The 24,801-nt window shown below is 40.4% G+C and overlaps 1 protein-coding gene across 2 annotated transcripts in view; it reads right to left on the bottom strand.

Moving 5' to 3' along the window:
- Positions 1-1,630: 1,630 nt before the first annotated feature.
- The window catches only part of MYPN (myopalladin), a gene marked incomplete at both ends in the record, with an annotated part of 66,316 nt that continues 43,145 nt past the window's right edge, over positions 1,631-24,801 (bottom strand). For both annotated transcript variants that reach the window (XM_082603050.1, XM_082603051.1), the window contains 8 exons: positions 1,631-1,800; positions 4,650-4,783; positions 8,373-8,538; positions 10,126-10,333; positions 11,553-11,679; positions 12,872-12,954; positions 13,874-14,023; positions 15,360-15,581. In XM_082603050.1, coding sequence (XP_082459176.1) covers positions 1,631-1,800; positions 4,650-4,783; positions 8,373-8,538; positions 10,126-10,333; positions 11,553-11,679; positions 12,872-12,954; positions 13,874-14,023; positions 15,360-15,581 — 1,260 coding nt within the window. The remainder of the gene's footprint in view (positions 1,801-4,649; positions 4,784-8,372; positions 8,539-10,125; positions 10,334-11,552; positions 11,680-12,871; positions 12,955-13,873; positions 14,024-15,359; positions 15,582-24,801) is intronic.

Raw genomic sequence — 24,801 nt, 5'->3', positions numbered from 1 at the left:
GCATAGCGTCTTATACAGAGTGGACACACAAATGATATTTTGAGTGAATGAATTTATTTTTATACTGGAAATCCTTGCCTTGAAGTGAAGAAAATTTCAAGCCTTTCTAAGCAATTACTATTTGTTCACTTGAGTAAGATGCCAGCTGAGGATGTCTGGCTCAGAGAACACCAAGGACTTGGGCACAAGGAGTTGGTAACAGACACTCCAATTCATTTTCCTGGTGAATCTGGAGCAAACTGTGCCGTGATGACCATCCCTAGGGCAATTTTTTGGCTGGTGCATACATTGTAGATTTCTCTAATATAAGATTCATTCATCCAACAAATAGTTATCGAATGTCTACTTTGCGCTAAGCACTCTTCTAGGCACTGGGATATCACAGTGAACTTAAGTCTAAAAATTCCTTAAGTGGGGAGGCAGGTTTTGAATTAGTGGGTTAGAATAAAGATGCACATTCCCTGTCCCTCCCACTTTCTCAGCTAGCATAATATTTTCGGTATAGAAAATGTAATTTGACTAATGATCTCAAAGCAGTTCACAACTATTAAAGACCTCTCCTTCTACAGCCACTGCTTTGCTCCGGCAAATGAAAAAACAAAAACCACTCTCCCATCACTTCCTCTTCTAGTTTGCATTTCTTCCTTTCTCACTGCTTCATATACTTGCAGACTTTTGGGGCGAGGGGAGAAGCGGGAGAGTCAATATTCTTTGCGCAGATGATGATGATGCCTGAATATTTTTGCAAGTGGCAACTGAAGCTTGTAGTTTTAAAAGTGACCCCGCAGAAGATTTCCTTCTGGTTGGTTTACTAACAACCCTTTAGTTCTAGAGCCTAGGGATATATATATATATATATATATATATATATATATATATATATATATATATAGTCAGAAAGAAAAACCACTCACCATTGTATCCAAAAGAAAATGGTACAGGCAGGGTGGTGGGTCCCTGTTTTGGCTATAGAATAAGTGCACTGTGCAATATTTAGTGTTTCAGTGATTTTTTTTTTTTTGGTATCTCAGTCACATTTTGGCACTTTATTATGTGTCTCAGTACACCCAGGGTAAGCAAATCAGAAGTGCTTCTCCACGTATGTGAGTTGTATGGCACAGACTCCTAGTGCTAAGTAGAAGCTGATTTAATGAATCCACCAAAACTACTGCTACGGATGCAATCAATGAAAGGTGGTGGAGACCCCCCTGCCTTTTTCTTTTGCATTGTTTAGTGAGTTAGTGATTCCTAAGGTCACTACTGTCCAACTCCTCTCAGCCCAAGCATCTGACCCCTAATTGCTCCTAGGAGGGCCTGAATACCCCAACGCAGCAGAGGGCAGGGAAGCATGCTACCTTTTCCCCAAAGCAGTGGATGGCAGCTGCATGACATCTTTGGTTCGTCTGTATTGTCTTCTCATTTTGTTGGAATCTTAAAAGGCACAGCCCTCCATCTCTCTCTGAGCTGAGATTGCACGAGTCCCCAGCTGACTTACTCAAAGCTCTCCTTGCCACAGGTCGGGCAGTGTGGGAACTTACTCAAATCCAGTTGCTTGGAAACCATCTTATCTGGCTGGTCTTCCTTCCCCCTCCACAGTCCACCCCCTTACACAGCAGGCACCCAGACATTCTTAAAGTTCATCACTCTCCACTACACTCCGAGAAGAGCATGAATACACCATTGTGCTTTCCATGGAGGAGAAAGCAGAGAAAATGTCAAGTCCTTTACTGGTGAGAGATCCATAGCGACTGCCACTGGGCCGGACAGACATGGGTGGTGGGATCTGGTGGTGCCACTGAGCTGGAAAATGGACCAAATAATGTGTTACAATCAAAGGAATACAGTCTAGCAGGTACACGGCAGGGGTGCATTCTGTGCTCATTCCAACACTTTCTGTGGGATCTTAGTAAAGCACTGAAATATATCTGGGTCTGAAATGCCTCATTTGTAAAAGAGAGAAATAAAATCTCTCCTTCCCTGTCGGGAAGAGGGAAATTGGGCTGGCGATCTTTTAACCCCCTAATTCCAAACCCTATGATTCTAATCCAGTAAAATGTGGGACTGTAAGAAGGAACAGTGGGTGACTAGGGTGATTTCTCAAAATTTTCTCCTGACCTAGCATGGAGTCTGCTGGGTGGAGGGCGGTGTAGAGAGGGCGGTAGGCTCTCAAGGCAGGGCACCTCAGAAGGTGGAGATGAGAAATCTATGGAAATGGAAGCCAAAAGATGAGTCCAGACCTCTGACCACACACCTAATCACCCTAATCAGCGATCACCTACCTACCGCCCTAATCAGGTTCTAATGAGTTACAGCAAGAAGACTGAAAAGTAACTTATGTGCAATCAACCGGGGTTCGGGGACAAAAGGGAATATTAGAATTTCCACGTTCACCAAGCACTGTCCAAAGGGGACCCTGGTTTTAGCAGCCAGGATCCTTAGGCTTGAACATGGCCTGAATGAAATATCCATCCAAGCTGCTCAGTCCTGTGTGTTGTCACTGATTCAGAAATTACCAAGCAGTCCTCTCATGAGGTTTCCAAGAACCTTGCTGTGGAGAAGGGGAAGCACCAGGTGGGGAACACGGACGCTCTGGGTCCTACGAAGCTATGGACCCTTGTAGCATTCCCACTTATAAACGGGTCCTTTGTTGATTTCATTCTTTTGAATAAGTTTTTCGGGATCTAAATGCCTCTGAGTGAATTGATAAAATCAAAATTTGAAAGCTACAAAACAGGACAAAACTTACAGCGATTCCACAAGAGAGCAGGCACTCAGTAAGGCAGCCATGAACTGGTTTAAGTCCCTCCCCGCGGCCCTCCGCCCCTTAGCCTTTCCGGGCTCTCTCGGACACCTTAACCTGACAGCAGGTACTATTAGAAGCCCTCTTTTCGAAGAGAGAGGGATGCCTACTGTCCCCGTTCCTCGGACAGGTAGGAAGTGATAGCGGGGGGGCGTACGGGATTGATTTTACCCCAAATCCTCCATGCTTTGCCCCACTCCCCGGTCCCAGCTGAGGATTCAGCGCTTCGCGTCGTTAGTGCTGTGGAATCAGGACGGGAGCCAGGGAGAGGTGAGCCAGGACTAACTGAACTGGGGACTCCGCCGCGTATGAGCGGGACCGGGACAAGAGTCATCAGTTTCAGGGCTTATTGGTATGAATTTCTTAGTTGGAGACCTGTTTCCTTCTGACATGGTGAAGTGGGTGAAATGGTAAGGCATTAGCCTGGATTAAGAAACATATCACTGGCGTGTCTCTCCTCGGATCCTCCCAGGGGAAAGTACATTTGAGCCAGCGTCCCTCACGGCTGAATTTCTTTTCAAGTCCACGAATTAAGGAAGATAACCAGAAAGCTATGTATTTTCTCTAAATATTAGACTTAGGGAAAATGGCAGGCCAAGACCCCTCCTGTATGGTACCAAAGAAAGGAGGTACTCGGGGCTTCTCTGGCGGTCCAGCGGTTAAGACCCCGCGCTTCCACTGCAGGGGGGCACAGGTTCGATCCCTGGTGGGGGAATTAAGATCCTGCATGGCGCGCGGCACGGCCAAAAAAACCATGAAAAAAAAATGAAAAAGGGGGGGCGGGTGCACCTATAAATAGCAGGGACCTCAGGTTCTAGGCAGAGTTACTGTTTCTTGTTATTCTGGTTAATCATGTTAAACCAGTAATGAATGAGAAACTTATTAAGCCAGCAAATTAGTTCCTTTAAAAGAGGGGGAAAAAAAAAGATTACTCTTTTGGGTTAAGGAATATGTCTTCAAAAATACCAGTTAATGTCAAAATTATAGAGGAGTACAGTACACAAATACATTAATAAAGATTAATTTGTTAAATCTTTTTGAGAATTACAAACATGGCTCAAAGGAACGATATAAAACCTGGGTTTGCATTCCAGCTGTAGTCACTTAATCTCTCTGAGTCTCTGTGTTTCTTCCGCATTTAAATGAGGGTAACAACAATTACAATAACCTCATGGGTTTAGGAGGATCTTAGGGTACCATTTCATAAATTACAAGTCACTGTACAAAAGTCATCTGATATCAGTATCATTAGGACAGCTCTCTATTATTAGTCTGATTGTGAAATTGGAGTAATAAATATTTGTGGAATTAATTAACAAATGAATAGGGTCTGGAAAATTCTGCTGGGTGGAGGTATGACTGGGGAATGACAGGCAGTGGGGAGGGAGTTCCAGTGGGTGACCCATGGCAGCAAGGAGATGGCATGAAGATGCTGGCTGATTAGAAGTACAAGCGCATTGTACACTCTGAAGTAGTTGTAATTCCTAGTATTAGAAGTTCAGAAAAATTAACCTCTTTTGGAAGAAGATTAACCTTATAGGGAAATGAAAGAGTGTACAAAAGCCTGAGGTGACTAGGATAAAATGACTTTAAAAATCCATCTCTTAAGCACTAAAATATGATCTAACCAATTCATTTATGAAAACTTGCTACACCTATCCTAAAAGAAAAAAGATTTTTTTGGCCACGCCGTGCGGCTTGCGGGATCTCAGTTCCCCGACCAGGGACTGAACCGGGGCCTAGTCAGTGAAAGCGCCAAGTTCTAAGCACTGGACGACCAGAGAATTCCCCCCCAAAAGATTTTTAAGCTGCCTGTCACACACAGATCAACCGATGCCATTATACTTACCATATATATCCAACCTGGCAGTGCATGACACGATGCCAGCTTCATTCTTGGCTGACAATGTGTACCATCCAGCGTCTGATTTCTTGGCTGGCTGAATGAGGAGGCAGACATACCCAGTTGTGTCCTGGTGCATGCTGGAGAAAAGAAAGAATATATCCGTATTGTATCTGGGGGCAGAAGCGGCCTTGTCGAGTTTAGGGCTCCGGGAAACTCGGACAAGTCAGGCAGTGCAGTGCTTCTCCTCGCCTCCCTGACCCTAGCAGGAGGGAGGGGGATTCAGCTTGAAGCAAGCGTCAGAGGCAAACTTGAAGGTGGAAAGAAGAGGGTCAGTAGCCATGGCTGAGACCTGTTCTTGCCCTCTCCACTCTCCTCCCAGGAGGACTCCCACTTGTCACAACCAAAGTATAGAAAAAATCTCTTTTCCGAACCAGGCTGGATGTTGCAACAAGAACTTTGTTAAAAAGCTATGGGAGAGTAGACCAAAACAAGAGTCCAGGGATGGATGGACTGTTAGCATGGATGGGGTCTTTTATTTTCTTTCTCCCTTCCTTCCTCCCTCCCTCTCTCCCTCCCTCCCTCCCTTTCTTTCTTTCTTTCTAATTGAAGTATCATTGATTTACAATGCTGTGTTAGTTTCTGGTGTACAGCAAAGTGATTCAGTTATACATATAACTTTTTCAGATTCTTCTCCATTATAGATTTATTACAGGGTACTGAATATAGTTCCCTGTGCTATACAGTAGGGCCTTGTTGTTTATCTATTTTATATATAGTAGTGTGTATCTGTTAATCCTAAACTCATAATTTATCCCTCCCCCCACCCTTTCCCCTTTGGTAACATTAAGTTTGTTTTCTATGTCTGTGGGTCTATTTCTCTTTTGTAAATAAGTTCATTTGTATCCTTTTTTTAGATTCCACCTATAAGTGATATCATATGATGTTTGTCTTTCTCTGTCTGACTTACTTCACTTATGATAATCTCTAGGTCCATCCATGTTCCTGCGAATGGCATTATTTCATTCTTTTTTATGGGCAAGTAATATTCCATTGTGTGTATGTATGTATGTATGTATCTGTGTGTATGTGTGTATATATATATATATATATATATATATATATATATATATATATACCACAACTTCTTTATCCATTCATCTGTTGATGGACACTTAAGTTGCTTCCATGTTTTGGCTATTGGGGTGCATGTATCTTTTTGAATTAGAGTTTTTGTCTTTTCTGGATATATGCCCAGGAGTGGGATTGCTGGATCATATGGTAACTCTATTTTTAGTTTTTAAAGGAACCTCCATACTGTTCGACATAGTGGCTGCACCAATTTATATTCTCACCAACAGTGTAGGAGGGTTCCCTTTTTTCCACACCCTCTCCATCATTTATTATTTTTAGACTTTTTGATGATGGCCATTCTGACTGGTGTGAGGGGATACCTCATTGTAGTTTTTGATTTGAATTTCTTTAATAATTAGCAGCGTTGAGCATCTTTTCATGTGCCTGTTGGCATCTGGCTGTGTTCTTTGGAGAAATGTTTATTTAGGTCTTCTGCCCAGTTTTTGATTGGGTTGTTTGTTTTTTGACATTGAGCTGTATGAGCTGTTTGTATATTTTGGAAATTAAGCCCTTGTTGGTCACATTGTTTGCAAACATCTACTCTCGTTCTGTAGGTTTTCATTTCATTTTGTTTATGGTTTCCTGTGCTCTGGAAAAGCTTATAAGTTTCATTAGGTCCCATTTGTTTATTTTTGCTTTTATTTCTACAGTATTGCCTTGGGAGACTGACCTAAGAAAACATTGGTATGATTTACGTCAGTGAATGTTTTGCCTATGTTCTCTTCTAGGAGTTTTATGGTATCATGTCTTATATTTAAGTCTTTAATCCATTTTGAGTTTATTTTTGTGTATGGTGTGAGCGAGTGTTCTAACTTCATTGGTTTACGTGAGGCTGTCCAGCTTTCCCAACACCACTTGCTGAAGAGACTGTCTTTTCTCCATTGTATATTCTTGCCTGCTTTGTTGAAGATTAATTGGCTCTAGGTGTGTAGGTTTATTTCTGGGCTCTGTATTCTGTTCCATTGATCCATATGGCTGTTTTTGTGCCAATACCATGCTGGGATATCCAAGAGCATGGGATATCTTTCCATTTCTTTGTAGCATCTTCAGTTTCCTTTATCAATGTTTATAGTTCTCAGCGTATAAGTCTTTCACTTCCTTGGTCAGGTTTATTCCTAAGTACTTTATTTTTTTGGATACAATTTTAAAATGGATTGTTTTTCTTTACTTTCTCTTTCTGATATTTCATTGTTAGTGTAAAGAAATGCAACAGATTTCTGTATGTTAATCTTGTATCCTGCTACCTTGCTGAATTTGTTTATCAGTTCTAATAGTTTTTGTATGCAGTCTTTAGGGTGGAGGGGGTATTTCTTAATATATCCAACTGGGCATGTGCAGCATTTAGCTTAATACAGTTCAGGAGCAAATCAGCCTGTTCTTTCCTTCTGTTTTCTCTATGTCAGTAGTTCTTAACTAACCTTGACTGCATATTGCAATCCTTCCTAGATAATTACATCAGAATTTCAGGCTGTGTTTGACACGTTTCATTAATTTACACTGAAGTGTTAACTCAGGAATATTCTGTTCTTGCTTATATTTTACCAGAGAAAAACCCTGACCTATATATACATAGACTTTTTTAGATGCCCAAATTCTGTAACACCCAATATTTTCTAGGACAAATTCAGTTTACTGTGAAGAAATCTCAGTAGAAATTTCTGTACATAAGCTGCCTTTGTAGCATAAAGCCAAAATGGCAAAGAATGAAGGATGGTTAGGGGAAATTAAGGAAAGCACCCGCTTTAAGAAACTGGATCCTTAAAGTTACTTAAAAAACAGCCAGGGGCTTCCCTGGTGGCGCAGTGGTTGAGAGTCTGCCTGCCGATGCAGGGGACACGGGTTCGTGCCCTGGTCTCGGAAGATCCCACATGCCTCGGAGCGGTTAGGCCCGTGAGCCATGGCAGCTGAGCCTGCGTGTCCGGAGCCTGTGCTCTGCGGCGGGAGAGGTCACAACAGTGAGAGGCCCGCGTACCGCAAAAAAACAAAACAAACAAACAAAAAAACAGCCATGTAGTGATGGATGGAGAAGGAGTATTACTTTAATATTTTATTTTGCTTTATTTTATTTTAGCTTTTTACTGTCAAAAGGTTTTCTGTGTGCTAATATGACTGAAGACACATGACAAAAAATAGGCACGATCTTTATAAATTCCTCATACCTTTTTTTTTTCTTTTTTTTTTGCGGTACGCGGGCCTCTCACTGTTGTGGCCTCTTCTGTTGCGGAGCACAGGCTCTGGATGTGCAGGCTCAGCGGCCATGGCTCATGGGCCCAGCCGCTCCGCGGCATGTAGGATCCTCCCAGACTGGGGCACGAATCCGTGTCCCCTGCATCGGCAGGCGGACTCCCAACCACTGCGCCACCAGGGAAGCCCCCTCATACCTTTTTAAGCTTAAAAATTAAGGTTTTAAAACTGTGGGACATCTGTACAATGCACTACCCCTCAGCAACAGAAAGGAATAAATTCTTGATAAGCACAGTAATGTGTGAAACAAATACATTATGCTAAGTGAAAGAAACCAGATTCAAAAGGCTACAGACTTATTTGGGCGGCCTGACAAGCCTCACTGAACTTGACCGAGGGTGGAGCCTGTACCTGATCCTCTCTCTGGTGAAGGGGATGGTCTCATTGTCTTTCTTCCAGTAGAACACAGGTGGAGGCATGCCAATCACCCGGCACTCCAGTCTCACTGGGTGGCCTTCGGGAACACCGCTGTTCTGCAGTTTCTCCAGGATTACAGGCGCTTTCTTCACTTCTTTGGCTGAATGAGAGAAGGGCAGTGCTAGTTGGAAGAGTAAGTGCCTTGGGGTCCATGCCTCAAACAAATTACAGTTCTGGAATCTAGCAGAGTGAGCACCCACCCACCTTTACCTCTTCATTAGAGCACTTCTCAAGCCTCTTAGTGAAGATCACTACCTTGATAAAAGCTCCAGAAATGAAGCTTGATAAAAAGGAAATGAGGAAACTGTCTCTGCCTATCTTATGAGGGACTACACTTAAGGATTTGGGTCACACACATGGGATACATATGGTAGGTGTGGAATTGAGGGAGTTTCTTTTATTGCTCAGCAGTAAATTTTGAGAAACAGTATATTATATGTACTACATATATCTTTTTTTTTCTTTTTTAGAGGAGTTTATTTTGTAGAAGATATATTAATTTTCCCTCAACTTTTTATCTTGAAAAATTTTATAGCTACAGAAAAGTTGAAAGAAGTATACTATTTAAAAAAAACCACACACACAAATTATGCTTCCTAAGGAGGCTTCCCGCCCGCCCGCCCGCACCACAGAACCAGTTAAGGCAAAGCTACCTCATATCTCAGGGTTCCCTAGTCAATAGCAAAATAGTGGGAAAAGAGTAAAAGCTGCAATCAACGTATCCTCGCAGAATGAGCTTTTCCTACTCTGTTGGCGAGATGGAATTAAGGATGAGAAAAAGAAAAAAATATACTGAGGAGACAGCTAGTAGCTTAGAGAGAGGACTAGCATTCTGAAGCTACCCTGATTTCCTTCAGGGGCCATACGAGGGAGACAGCGGGAGAAAGCCCAGCACAAGATTTCATACATTCTGAAATCTAATTCTGGCTGGACTACTGCCCCGAGGGGCTGGCACCTCCCAGGTGACAATGACTTGTTGTCCTTATCTGTGGACATGACAGTGTTTTGTTCACATCATCTTATAAGGTAAGGGTTTGTTTGTTTAGTTATAGATTCAAGTGCCTTCCACATTCCAGGCACTGAGTCAGACATCAGAGATACACAGAAGAACAAGTCAGAATCTCTGACCTCAGAGGCTCATGGTGTCTTCAGGGAGGTAAAAAGGAAACTAGTTACACCGAAGCCATGAGTGCTGTAAGGGTCTCTCCTTTACTAAGTGCTATGGAAACAGAGGAGGATGTAACCTGGTGGACCCACTGTGCCTTTGTGGTGACATTTGAATTAAATCTTAGAGAATGAGTAGGAGGTTGCTAGGCAAAGAAGGGCATTCCATGTAGAGGGACCACGGATGCAAGGGCATGGAAGCTTGGGGTGGGGGGAGACCCTGGAGTGTTCCAGGAGTGATGAGCTATAGGGCAAGTGACCTGAATTTAGTGATAGTCAATTAGTAATTACAATGACTACCATTTATTGCAAGCATGATATACACAAAGTACCATATTTTGTTTTTAGCTTACTGATATGTTTTCGAAAGCGACGTAGGAAACACGGCCCTTATTACAGTGAAGGAGAAACTAAGATGAGACTTGGTGGGGCAAAGGACTAAGGAATTACATCAGAGGCTCTGCGTGTTTCTGCAATAACTTTGGAGGGGGTTATGTTTAGGGGTCCTAGCAGTAAATCTTACCTACTACAGTGAGGTCCAGACTAAAGGAATTCTGCCCGGTTTTGTTGGTAGCAACACAGGTGTAGGTCCCTGCGTCACGTTGAGTGAGCGGGTCAATGAGCAAAGAGTGGACTCCAGTCTCCCTGACCAGCATCTTGTGGGAGGTGTCGGGGAGCACAGGCTGGCCATTGAGCAGCCACGTCAGCTCTGGAGGCGGCAAGCCACTCACCTAATAAACAACAGGACAGATGAGGCAAATGACAGATCGATGACAGACAGATTTATTTGGTGGCTGAATTCTTCATCCTTGTCTGGCACCACATTGATAGCGACAGAACGTCAGTGCTGAGAAACCTCTCCTCAGGAGCATCGGGACAAGAGGGGTCTACATGGGTGGCCTCGTGCATTTAAACCGTATAGTATTTGGACCCCAATTCGGGTCATGATTATATTCTAGATTAGAATGAGTAAGAATTAAAAAGCTAAATAGATAGATAAAATAGGCCTGTGGGATCAGTTTCAGAGATATTGCTTACATACCTAATAAGAAACAGGTAGCCAAGAAGGGCACAGACATTAAACCAGTGTTCTCAAAGCTGGCTGTGTGTCATAATCACATGAGGAGTAATCCTGATGCAGACTTACTATATTAAATCAGAATCTTTGGGGGTGGGACCCAGTCATGGGTTTCTTTTAGGCTTTAGGGTGGAAGAAGTTAATCCCAAATATTATTTAGGTAACTAATGGGAGAGCAAGAACCACCTAGAGAAGTGGATTCTATAAATGCTTAACCTTAAGCCTTTACTAATTTGTTTCTAAATCTCCATAGCATTCTACATCGTTTGGACAGAAGGGGTGACTTAAGTTACTGTTCATACTGAGAAATATTCATACTGTTCAACTGAGCCTAGTTTCTGGTGGAAGAGTTAGAATGTAGACTAGCTAAAGGTGATGGATGTTGACTAGTATGAGAAACCAGCTTCTGTTTTCATAAACTGCCTTGTAGCCATCTTTTCATGACTATAGTTTTTTCAAAGGCTGTACCTCACAGCAATTCACTTCAAGGTTGCAGAAATCATCCTTATGCCTTTATAGTAATAAAGACTTTCCAGGTACCATATGGAAAATGTCTGAATTACATCACCTCTTTGGTTGTCTTTACAGGCATAGAGTTAACTTGGTACAGTATCAGTGTAATTTTTATTAAGATATGAACACTTAAAGATTTTATGAAATACTTTTGTCTGGTATTAAATGCTCCAAAAGAACCTTGTGGGGAAAAAAGTGCTCTCTCTCTCTCTCTCTCTCTCTTTCTCTCTGTTCCTCAGTCCCCTTTCCCCGAAAAAACAACAACCATAAAACAAATACAAACAAAAATAGGTGCATACAAACAAACAAATACAAAATATGAACAGATTGGGAACCAAGAATGGTGTACTAGAGTCTACCTTACAGTCCAGGCGACAGAGGCGCCCCTCGTGAGCTACCATATCCCCAGGAGCCTGCAGGAAATGTGGTCGGAAAAATCGTTCCTGTAGGGGCTCTTTGTCTCTTTCTTGCGCTCGGGACCTTACTCTAAAACAGCAAGCATGTTCAGGCATTACGCATAGAAACCACTTCAAAACTTATGACAGTATAGACATTTAGGCATGGCTCTCGGGCCTGGAGAAAGATTTTTTTGGGGGGTGGGGGTGACTGGACCATGAAGGGATAATAAATAATAGTGTGGAGCTGATGTAAAAAGCAAAGTACTAGGCATCTCACCCACTGTAGGGTTATCTTGTGAGATCTGTAATTAAATAAACAGGCTTTAGCTTCTTTCTCTCTGAAGTCATTCTGGGTTAAGTGACTCAGCTCCCCTTGCCTTGGGTTTGACCAGTTGTTCAGAAGTTTCAGAATAAAGAAATCAGTATTCAATCTGAACCTCAAATAAGAGCCAAAAGAGAAGTCCTGTTTATCACCCAGAACAAGGCAGCTGCAATCCCTGTGTCTCTGAGTAATAAAATTTAACCTGGCTAATAAATTATGTCAGACCATTAAAGACGATCATGAACTTAAATTGGTTAAGACTGACCACAATAACAGCTGTTCTTGAAGAAGGAAAAAAACTGAACAAGAAGGTAGAGTTGCAACGGTGGTAAAATACTGTATCTGAAACATGGGTCACTATTTTTGTTCCTTTGGTAAGTCTAATATAATTCATCCATGTCAGCAACTATGAAATGCTTTGCTAAGACTTTGTGGCACCATAAGACTCGAGAGAAAGCCAGGCTCTTTCTTCTTAGTGATTAGTAAAATCGGAGAGGAGGAAAGTCAGTTGCTGTGTTGGAGACAACTGTGATATTGGAGACAATAACAACAACAGAAATCTTTTATCAGTATACTTATACTCATTAACGGTTTCTGTTTTTTAAAGACAGAAACGGTTTCTGTTTTTTAATTCAGAGAGTCTGATTTATATATTATGTGCACAGGTGCTACTGATGGTTGAAATTTTTGAACCATTAAAAGTGTGCCGTGGACCAATGCTTCTCAAATTTAATGCGCTTATGAATTACCTGGGGATCTTATTAAAATGTAGATTCTGATCAGTATGTCTGGGTGGGGCTTGGGATTCTGCATTTGCAACAAGCTCCCAAGTGATGCTGATGCTGCAGGTGGAGGACTACACTTTAGTTGACAATTTGTAGACCAGATACTTCAGTGCTCATTGTGGTGGGTGGCTGCTTGGGAGGGGCTAGAGAAGGGAGATTCTTACTGTCTTTACCTGTGAGACTGACCAGCAGCTGTTAGTCGACTTCGAATGGGCAAACCTTGTACCATCAAGTGGCCAGAACAGCTGATTCTCCCCTGAGAAATAGAAAATGAAGGAGATTAAAATAAATAAAAACAATTCTACATTTTTTCAGTACATATACATTCTTATGGACCAGAACATTATGAACTTTTTGGCTAACTATTATGAGTTTTGTTTTGTTTTTTTTGAGGGGGGATGAAAACAATATAACTCCTTAAATCACTGTTAATATTCCAGGGAAAACGATTTTTAGGAATATTGTGACTTTCATTTTTAAGCTGAGAAATGAACAGACATAAATGTAAAAAAATTTGAATTCTTGTGCACTTAACATTATTTGTAGGCACATGCAGAGGTCATGGTCAAGTATTTTTATACTTTCCTCAATAGAAGTTATCTTCAAAACTAACATTTTAATAGGAGGAGTGGGTGAGTAGAAATTATAGTTCTGTACCTCCTAGTCTAATAGTAGTTGAAGATATTTATTCTGCCATATCTTTAAGGGGAATTTTAAGTCTTGGTCTCTTCAGAAAAGGAAAGTGAAAGATTATGGCTTTCCAACTTTTACCAAAAAAAATTTTTTTTTATGAGTGAGGGATATTCACAAGTAATCTGCTTTTTCTCTAAAGAACAAAAAATAGCAAATCATTCTTTGATAGAATAATTTGTTGACTCTTCAAGAGAGTCAATGAGTTGATCAAAACAAGATTTACTCCAATAGGTCTGGGGCATATACTTAGTGAATAGATACTACTAATGGCCTTTGACAAAGGCTGAAGGGTGGTGTGACCCATCGGTGGCTAAATGGTCTTGTAAGTTGTGATACTGTGCTCTAGTTACACACAGTCTCTATGCTCCTTATTCATTTTCCTCAGAAATCCTTAGTAACTTGCACTTCTCAAGGTTTATTCACAATGACATGAACCGCTCCTTCCTCAGAGTGCAGTACGGCTCGGAACCCTGCGTCTCTACCTGGGGGTTGGCCGCCATGATGGTGTAGTTGCCGTCATCATCGCCGGTGGTGGAGTCAATGTGCAGAGAACACGTCCCATCTCCTTCTCGCCTCATTTTGAAGTGCTCATTTCTTTTTGAAATCTGCTTCCCATCTTTGAACCAGTAAACCTGAAATGAAAAATAATCAAGGAAATATACACTGTTCTGTACATCTTTTTTTTTTTTTTTTTTTTTTGGCTGCACCATGCAGCATGCACAATCTTAGTTCCCTTATCAGGGATGGACCCTGTGCCCACTGCATTGGGAGCGTGGAGTCTTAACCACTGGACCACAAGGGGGGAGTCCCTATTCTGTACATCTATAGAGGATAATGATACAAGAAGTAGGATAAGGCAAGGATCGATTGCCATCTCTACAACTAGTAACCCATCCCTTATAAAACACTTAGAAAACAATTTTTAAACATATTACAAATGACAGTATAACATGCTCCTCCACTTTTACATATACAATATTTAAGTAAGAAATTAGGTATAATTTAGGATTGAGAAAAAGCTTTTGACTATTTTTATTATATTTATAATTACTTAAAAAGCCACCCTAAGGACCAGACAGACATGTCTTCAGAGGCAAAATAATTAAAACTGCAAGCCTGGAACTTTTCCTATTATCCTTTTACAAACTCAAGTCTCCTGAAGTCCGAGATCTCAGGGCCTAGAATAGCTGACCTTACTTGAAAGGATAGTATGGTTTATTATACCAAATGGAATGAGGCCAGGATTCAATTGCTAAATTGCTAAATTTCTCCTCTGACTAAAATTTAAGTATACATAGTTTTCAAGTTAAGTTCTGAATGTATCAAGGAGATCTCTCAAAGACAGGGGAGTTAAAGTACTGTTTGCAGTTGCCCTTCTCTACATTTCCTGGTCACCTAATCATACATACCAACGCCATGTTAATGTTTGTGAAAGTAGAGTGGATAGATTCCCTGCTGTAGACATACTGGGTATAAATCCTTCTCTCAGCTGACTGCCAAAAAGTCTGGTGACTCATAAGATTTTTCAGCAGCCGGTGATAATGATATGACATTTTCGGCATTTACCAACCTAACAGTAATAATACAAATATACCTCACTTTGTACAACAGGCAGGCTGTAGATTTTCAGTAGATGTTAAATAGAAAGAAAAATATCAGTTTGGTGAGTGTGATGGTTGAGAGAATCAATAGCCCAAAATAGAGGATCGTGACTAAGAAATTTATTTTCAACTTTTATAAAAATTTTAACTTACCCATAAGTTATCTGATTTGTTTTTGCCTGGCTATTTAATGATTCTATTCCTGATTGTATCTTTTTAGTCAGATTACCTGGGCTTTGTTAATTTTCTGGTATTGATTTTCATTCCCTCTGTAGATACTGCACTAGAGTCTGGTAAGACTTTCTTGAAGGCACTGTCTATAGTTTTGCACTGTTGGTTGGCCAACTGGCTGGTCATCTTCCCCTACCTTTGGGACAGGTATCCCAACAATTTTGCAGGTGAATGTCACTGGAGAGCCTTCGGTGACCCGGAAGTGCTTGAGTCTTTTGTCAAAGATGGGAGCAATACACTTGCCCGTGGGGATCTCATCATGTTGGATTTCATCATCTGATTCATCAACAGGGGTGCGTTCCAAGCGAAACTCTATTTCATTCATCAGCCTCTGCTCAAAGCTTGAAATTTTGTACTCCTGTCAAAATGGCAAACATATTTTAATTTCAATTTCTGTGGGTGAGGAAGAATGTGTTCATCAATATAATGTGAGGACGAAACTTTTTAAGATTCAAATGTTAGATTTACATTGTGGAACCTCAGTAAACCAGGCATGTTCCATTTCCAGTTCCTCATCATGGAGCACTGAAGGAGATTTGTGTTTTTACTACAATCCCAAACTGTCCTAGTGAACCCTGATTCCTCACCTTCAGCATGGAGCCCCGGTAGAATATTGTAGGGAATGGAATGAAGATGGAATATAATTTTTGTAGCTACTAATAGTGTCCATTTCAATATGTAGAGCTGCCTTTGTGGTATTTTGGCAAAATTATTCTGAACTGCATTCTGATACATGCCTGCATCACCAGCTTCCTGTCTCTACTAGACATTCCCATCTGCATACTTGAGGAAAACTTGTCTTGAATAGATCTCCCTTGACCCCATGTCTGCCTACACTGTGTCTCTGCTGCCCTCACAACGAAGCTATTTGAAATAATTTTCTATTGTTATAGCCTCATTTCCTTGTCGCCTGTTCTCTCACTAACATACTCCAGTTAGGCTTGTGTTCCTACAGTTCCAATGAGATTGCTGCTGTCAGGGTCTTCACATTTGCCAGATCCACAGATAAGTTGTCACTTATCTGTTCTTACCTTACCTGACCTCTGAATAGCATTAGACACAGTTGGCTACTTTATCCTTTTTGAAACATTTTTTTTTCTGTTGGTTTCCGTGACACTCTACTGGTTTTCCTTCTCTTCCCCTAGCTGGTCCTTATCAGTCTCCTTTACTAGCTCTTCCTCCTCTGCTCTAGGTGATCTCATTCAATCTCACAGCTTCAGATGCCTTCTGTATGCTGATGACTCCAAATCCATGTGTCTCAGCCTGGTCTCTCCCCAGAACTCATATACCCAATGATCTACTCTATATCATGAGAGTCATATACCCACCAGTATACTCTCTGTCATGGCTTGGGTGCCTCATGGGTGCACCCATGGACCAGCTTAGCATGGTCCAAACAACACGCACTTGATTTCTGTCCCCCAGGGAAGATACTCCTACCCTGCTCTTCCCCATCTTTGGAACTGGCACCACTCTTCATCCATTTGGTTAAGTGGTTAAGCTGGTGTTTCTCACATTACCTATGGTGAAAACCAGATTTTAAAAATAGATTTTTTCAACCTGTACTCTTGTAAAATAAAATAAAAATGAATTACTAGAAAAATGAAATAGAAAAAGCATGCAGAATTATTATATTCCATAGACATAAAATTTCTCTGTCAAATGCTCTAGAAATTTCTTAATGGTTACTTTCAATTTCTATACTTATCTCAAGGTGGAGACTGGCACAGGTCTAAGACCACACTTTGAGTGTACCAAGTTAACCTAAATCTAGAACTTATCCTGGATTCCTCTGATTCCCTATCCTGCCCTATTCTATCAAGTTTAAATGTCACCTCCCTAAAGCAACTTTCCCAGGCCACTTCATCTAAAGTAACTCCCAATTCTAATTCTCTACAGAGCATGGACTGCTATCTAGTGTTTTTCTTGTTTGTATATTGATTGAATGATTGAATATATCTAAGCCTTAGAATGTTAGCACCAGAAAAACAGAGCTCTTGTCTGTCTTGTATCCCACTATATCAACCATATATGGAATAGTGAGTGCCTGCTACATGGCAGGTGCTCCACGAGTATCTGAAGAATGAAAGAATACATGAATGACATGGGGGCCATCACTTGTTCCAACACTACTGTATCTTTGAGGAATCTGGAGTCATGTGCTTGGGGTGAGGGTGAGCCCTTTGGTTAAACTTGTGACTCTAGTTAACCATAATTTTATGATTTAGGTAGGCCCCATGGAGATGGTACTAGGATGCCCCTGAAGTGGAATTTGGGAGCACATGGCTGATTTGCATCTGCCCCTAGTGATAGGCAGAGTAATTGAGTTCAGGACTCATGAGATATGTTCTCAAGCTATTAAATCACATCATTCATGTCCTCTAGCTATTGTTTTATACATATCATTACCTGAATTTGTGCAGAATTGGAACTTAGGAAACACGGACACCAAATGTTTCTTGGTTTAAATTTCTTAGAACCAATTTTAAATCTTCCCTCTCAGCCTCATCTCAGACTGGGTAAACAAAATACATCTACAGCTCTTTCAGGGTAGAAAAATGATTAATCTCCAGTTAAGCATATTGATTTTAAATCAGATAAACAAACTAATTAAAGTAAAAGATTGTTCAATTCTAATTTGAAACCCAATTTAGTTTAAAAGTATTAAGACTATTTTCTACATTTTGTGTTTTTTTTAAGTTAATACTTAAAGCTTCCAACTATCTACCTATTAGTTTGAACTATATGAAATTGCCATTTTTGAGGGTTAAAAGAGGTAAAATATCAGCAATTTCAAATTATTCAACCTAATACTATACAGCGAGTATGTTTTCCATAAATACATTAACTAATCCCACAAATTTGAAATGTTTCCTAGTCTTGACAATTTAAAATCCCATAAGGAATATACTTTTCTTCTTTGTTGAATTGCATTCATGCTCCTAAATGGGTATTATTTTTCCTTTTAACAAATTTGTTTATTTTTTGGATGCTTAGGAGTAAAACCAATGAGTAAAAGGAGTAAAGTAAAGTAAGAGGAGTAAAACCTCTTACTATGTGAGGTAGGTGCTAAATAGCTTTATTATTTAAAAAATAATAGTCAAAAGCATAATTCATATAGTTTGCAAACCTCACACACAGATCCTGGAGTTCAGGATAACCCAGGCTTTTTGTGAGGGTGGCAAGAGGTCTTAGCTTCTTATGGCTTCTCATCTTGTTTCATTTAAGTCCCCCAATTCCCAATCCATTCCATACCGCCTCTAGCCACTATTTTAGTGGAGTCCTTGCTCCAAGCTAAAGAAACTTCTCTGCAGCTTTTCCTACTGCATGATGGGTGAGGGCTGGTAAGTTCCTGGCTAATTACATTGTCAGAGTTATTATGGGGGGTGGTGGAAATGAATTCCTGAAATTCTATATTGAAAGTATGATCTAATTTTTCCAAACAAGTATTACTGTACATTGTGGTAAGTTATGATTATATCTATACTTTAGGAACAAATGGGTGATACATAAGCCTTTTGAGCACTTGCCTGAGAATACAAATACCACATTATCTCCATGTATTCCAAACAGCTATTTTTAGGAACTTGATTTTACCTGATTTTATGGAATTTATAAATGTTTGAATTGATTTAACCAAAGGAACTATGGAAGCAATATGATGAAAATACGCACGTTTTGTTTTTCTATAAATGTACACATACTGGTTACATATTTACTCTTCTACCAGTACTACAAGTTGGGAGGTGATGAAAACAGAACACTCAATGAGTTATCTAAAATATACCATTTGTAACTATGTACTGAGGATACAGTTGTATTCTACTGAGGCACCAAGATGAGTTAGATATCAAAAAACAAGTGAGTTGGGAGACAAACTATCCTCCAGAAATTTCAAAGCAGGTGCCTAAGGACAGGTTAGATGACTGATATTCTTCACCTTCATCCGAGATACAAAAGAGTCAGGAGGGAGAAAATCCAGTGAGAAGACTTTGGAAAGAGCTATTAATGTCTGTGAGTGTCCCACCTCCACCTCCACCTCTACCCCCAGATTACCTGCCTTTCACCTCCAGTTTATTGAGAGAGATTAAATAGACCCATTTGTAGTGTTTACTGTGTTCCTCCGGTGGATTGGTATCTGACTCCTGCCTAAGAAATCTAGAGTGAGGAGCAAGGTGGGTTTTTGTTGGTGGGCAAGCTGAAGGTTGCTTTCAGTGGCCCACACTCCTGCATTGTGTCAGGTCAGAGGACCTGTGATGGTTCCTGTCATACACATATGGGCCACATATGAGACAGAGCCAGTGTGGAGCCAACTTTTGTCCCTCTGTGGCTGGGGAAGGAAGGAGTTGGGAACAGCAGTTAGTGAAGCAGGGGAGGAGGGAGTGAAAAAGCAAGAAGCTGGCCATACTTCCTTCCTGGCTTTAGATTTCCCATTTGTAGAGGTCCCTGGGGTGTGCGGTGTGAGGTGTGGATGGGGGCGTTTGTGTGTGGGATCTTATTTTTGAATAAGGATTGGGGTGTTGGTTACCACAAGGACTGGTCATTTTGTGTTACTGGATCAAGATTGTATTTTGCAACAAAGTAAATGTAGACCCTTATGTGAACTAAAATTGGTCAAAATGGTTTTGAGATTACCTCACATTTGAGATTGCCAGGAGAAGGATTAGCCCCACTAGATAAATTTAAAGGGATAAAGGGAGAAAAAAATAAAATTGCTTTTAAGATACAGTTGTTGAAGGTACCAGTTATATGGTATAAAGTATAAGTTACAGATGCACAACAAAATAAGAATACTGTAGGTCAAGGAGCTTCCATGAAAGATTTCATAAAATATTTGGGAAGTTGAGCCTCAGGAACAAGGAAACCCATGTAACTGTGTGGCAGGGGTATGTGACCTGTTTCTAAAGCAGTGAATCTTTACAACTGAGATGTTTACAAAGATGCATACCATCCCCAGAGCAGGAATTCATTTTTTTTTTTTTTTTGGTAGTGCTTTGCAACTAAGAGTTGGTTATCCCAAGGATAACTAATCCTCTTATACATAAATCAAGGTTGTCATTCCAAGTTGTGACTGATGGGATTCAGATTTTGTAAGGACATTTGCAAACAAGCGGTGTGTTTAAGTTAAATTTGAATGTGCTTTCTGCACTGTTCTGCACAAAGGTTGTACTACTGACCCACTGTCAGCGGCTGTACACTTTGAATTTCCAGAACTGGATTTGGGCTGTGTTCTCCATTTTCCCTTGCCTTGTCCCCTTTGTGAGTAAAAGTAGGAGTTTCTGCGTCAGCTGCTTGTAGGTGATGTCTGTGCTCAAAGGAGAGAATATTTTTCTGTGTAAATCTGGTCTGTATGGCAAGCAAGTCAAAGACATATGGCCCATCCTTTCCAGGCTTATGTTAAAGACCTTAAGTGAAAATGAATTGCATAGAATTTCAGTTGCTCTGTGAAAGAAAATGAAAAGCTAAAAAAATTACATCAGAAGAGTATGCCACTTGAAAATATAATTCTTTTTTTTTTCTTTAAAGATAATCCTCTTAAGGCTGATAGTTTGACAATTTGAGGCATTTGGTTTCTGGGACACATCTGCAGAAGTTTTCTTCAAATTGTCAGAGTGGTGGAGAGTGCCTTCCTCCTTCTAAGAACCACAGTATAATGGCACAACCCAATCAGATACGGCATTGCCAAGGTTCCAAATTTCCAAAACGTGGGCCATGATCTGGCACTCACTGCCCTGAGCGTGCTGCTGGCTTCCTCTACTCTGGGTCTGAGTCTGGGCTTCAGGGGCAAATAATCAGATAGGATCAAACCAGCTGGAAGAGCCTGCCCAAAGGGTTCCCAACCAACTCTGGGTACAGTGTTCACCAAAAGAAGTTTTATGTGTCAGAGAAAGTATTCTCCTTTTGTTCCTGGGTGAGGCACAGTATGGACAGCAGATAAGAGATTCCTAGATTAACTTGGAGGTTAACCTACACAGAGGATGTCTTCTTTTATGATTTATCCAATACTACATGCTTCCTTCAATAGAAATAACCAGGCTTCATGGCTTACCCCCTGTCCCTGCTGCCAAATTCTTAGAATACTGTAATAGTCACTGGGGACACAGCATTCTATAAAACACTCTACCTTCAAGGAGGTTGCATAAAAATACTTTAAATCCAGATTTTGTCTTTAAGAATAAATAATTACTAAATGGTTCACAGATTTATTTTATACTTAAATGTTCAATTAACACCAGAGTTTTGCTTAATTTCAGTGTGTTTTTTTAAAAAGGCTTTCATCTTTTTAGTCAGTTGATTAAAATAGATTGTTATCATAGTAGATAGTGTCTATAATTAGGTATAATCAGAATCTCTATAGTTAAGTGAGATATTTTCCATACAGATGCAACAAATCCAAAATTTTCCCCTTGGTCAAAAGTTTGGTTATCCTATCTGAAATTAATGTAAATCCCAAAGTTGTGAGTTAATTCAGCAGATATTACCTGAGCACCTACTCTGGGCCAGATACAGCAGGGGTGCAGCAATGAACAAGACCCCCTCCCACCCCCTGCCAATCCAGCTCCCAGGGAGCTTGTGACTGGTGCATCCTGGGTGGGTCCACAGCAGGTGACATGAGGACACTTCACTATTCCAGCACCCAGGGTCCTACAGTGTCCACGGTGAGCAACATAAGGCCAATGACTACGTTGAATTCTTATTAGAAAAGGAACAGATGGCAAGACTGTTTGCCCTCAAGAGAGAATTTTCATAAAGAATTCATGGTCAGAGATGAAAGAGGTAAGATTTAAATAGAAGAAATGACTAAGCAGTTTAGAGAAGAAGGAGATTAGAGGAAAAAAAGGCAGAGCAAGAGTTAGGTACTTATTTTTCCCCCCTCTGTCATATAGGGTAGTATCTGGGAACCACAGGCAGTTTTTTTTTTGGTTTTTTTTTTTGTTTTTTTTTTTTGCGGTATGCGGGCCTCTCACTGTTGTGGCCTCCCCCGTTGCGGAGCACAGGCTCCGGACGCGCAGGCCCAGCGGCCATGGCTCACGGGCCCAGCCGCTCCGCGGCATATGGGATCCTCCCAGACCGGGGCACGAACCCGTATCCCCTGCATCGGCAGGCGGACTCTCAACCACTGCGCCACCAGGGAGGCCCAACACAGGCAGTTTTAATGAAGCCTTCATTTAAAAAATGGGAGGAAGGAGCAGAATAAAGAGATGGGAAAGTTTCCAGAGAAATGAGGTCAAGGAGGAAAGTTGAAATAAGACATTAAATGTGTGTGTGTGCGCTTTAGACATTAACGGTCACCAACTATATACTGGGAGCAGAACGTCATACTAAGTCATGTATGCATTAAAATCGTTGGTTATGAAGGTTCCATTACATTTTGTGTGATCCTGGGTTCCTCTGACATCTCAGACTCACCTTGCTAACCTAAACCAATTGATGTCCAGTGAAGATCCACTGGTGGTGAACGATACCCTTCAAAATAAGAAATGATGCAGCCTAAAATCTACAAATCTTTATCAGTTTAGAAAGCTAGACAGTTTAATAAATATGAACATCTGAAAGGATGACACCTTTGTATCACACAAAGTCCTAAGAATCAACCAGCAAATGCTAATTGCTAATTGAAAATGTTATATAAAATGAGTTTGAGGATAAACACTGAAGTATTACATCAGAGAAATACAAGGTGGCAGATACATCAAAGAAACCCTATTTCTAAAACATTAATTTAGAAGTTTGAGTTCTGGGGAGGACATTTTTTATAGTCAATAATATTAATTGTTCAAGGACCTTTGGTTTACATTCATGCTCAACATAACATGTAAATGCTTTAGAACGTTTACTATTCTTCATCAGTTTAGGAATAACATAGGGCAAGAGAGTCCAGCTTTCTGGACCTAAAAGTGGTCAAAGCAAGATAAAACAAAACAAATGCATACTCTTCAGAGGAATCATTTGCTTCCCCGTCCTATGTGCAGGCTAATATGGGAGTAAGAAAACAGATGATTTTGACCCCTGTGTCCCCAAAATGCAGGTGGAGGTGGCTGTCAATACACATGTTTCTTTATGATTGTTCCCCACTTTTTCTCAGCAAATTTTCTTCTTCCTAACTTCCTCAATGGGCCACAATACATTTAGACAGTTCTTCATGACTTTTTCACTGTCATTTCCCAAGGCAGCAATGGACAAAACAATATTATAATATGTTCATCATTTATTCCTCAAAACTTTCTCAGAATCAATATCTACCAACCTAATGCAAGCATTCCATCTCAGACAGCTCCTTAGTTTCCTGAATTGCATTTGTGCAGCTTGGCTTTCATGATCCCTGGCCTAGAATGCTGTGTAAGATCAATTCTGTAATTAATATACCATAATAACGCTCAGAATAATAATTGTCAGAAGAACACAGATGTGTCACAGATATTTGGTATATAGTTTTCACTGAAATATGGAGAGGATTGAGATGCTTTTTGAGACTCCAAGTTCCTGCTGTTAGCCCTGAAGATAATTCATGATGGAGGTTTAATAAAGAGCTCTGCTGGGTTTATGGTACTCCACTCGTGGAAGTTCATGTTTATATGTACTCACATTTCAGGTAATTAAGAGAAAAACCCTACTTTCCCCTGAGTTAGGGCAATGGATTAACATGGATCTACCTACAGAGTACCCATAAAAGTAAAATCAAACAGCCTGTGTGCTGACCTGGTATCATTTTTACAGGGTTCTAATTGCTCCCTGTCTGAGTTGTTAAAGACATAGGCTGAACACAGCTCTGATTTCAATGACACTTAGAAGGATTAACAACCACAACTGTGATGACAGTATTATAGGAAAACAAATCTGTGCTAGACAGAGCAACGTTTATGGGGCTTGGAGGTATTTGTCGTAAAACTGCAAAAAGGCTGCAGAGTTTCAGGGAAAATGTGAAAGTGTCCTGGAGACCGGGGCTCTGGTTCTCATTCTACCACTGACAGTTTGACAACTGTGCTTCAGTTTCTCTATCTAGAAGATGGAAGAGAAGAATAGTTGCCTTGGTGTTTGCCTCCCAGAAATATATGTAATTTGATGAAATAATACATGAAAAGTGTACTCGATTATGGCAAGCTTAAATATCCTGCTTCAAGTCAATAATTTAAAGTCAATTTAAAAAAGCATTTTTAAGCATTATTATTTTAAGCATTTTAAGCATGACTTTCAAGAGAATCCACTCAGTAAAAATTGTCCAACATATAACACAATAGTAAAATACTGTATATCAATGGCTCCACTGGAAGTAAGAGATAGAAACATGAAGGAAAACAGCATATGGTCAGGGGAGTCTGGAGCCTTGTTTCCAGGGGTCACTTATGTCACAAATTCCACAATATTTGGTATATAGTTTTCACTGAAATTTTATGTTATACTTAAAATAGATTTTATCAGTTCCCACCTGGGGAAATAAACCAAGAGTTAGATTATTAAAAATGTAAATCTGCATTTAAAAAGTAACCACCTTACAAAAAGCAAAAATAAATGGCTCCAATAAAATACTTAGTCTTTCTTTTATGTGATGCTTACAGATGACTTTCCTTTTTCTCCTT

This window comes from Mesoplodon mirus, assembly GCF_964341445.2.
Source record: "Mesoplodon mirus genome assembly, chromosome: 2".
Classification (NCBI taxonomy): Eukaryota; Metazoa; Chordata; class Mammalia; order Artiodactyla; family Ziphiidae; genus Mesoplodon; species Mesoplodon mirus.
The sequence above is the reverse complement of the archived record's forward strand: the minus strand, read 5'-3'. Positions and strand labels throughout refer to the sequence as shown.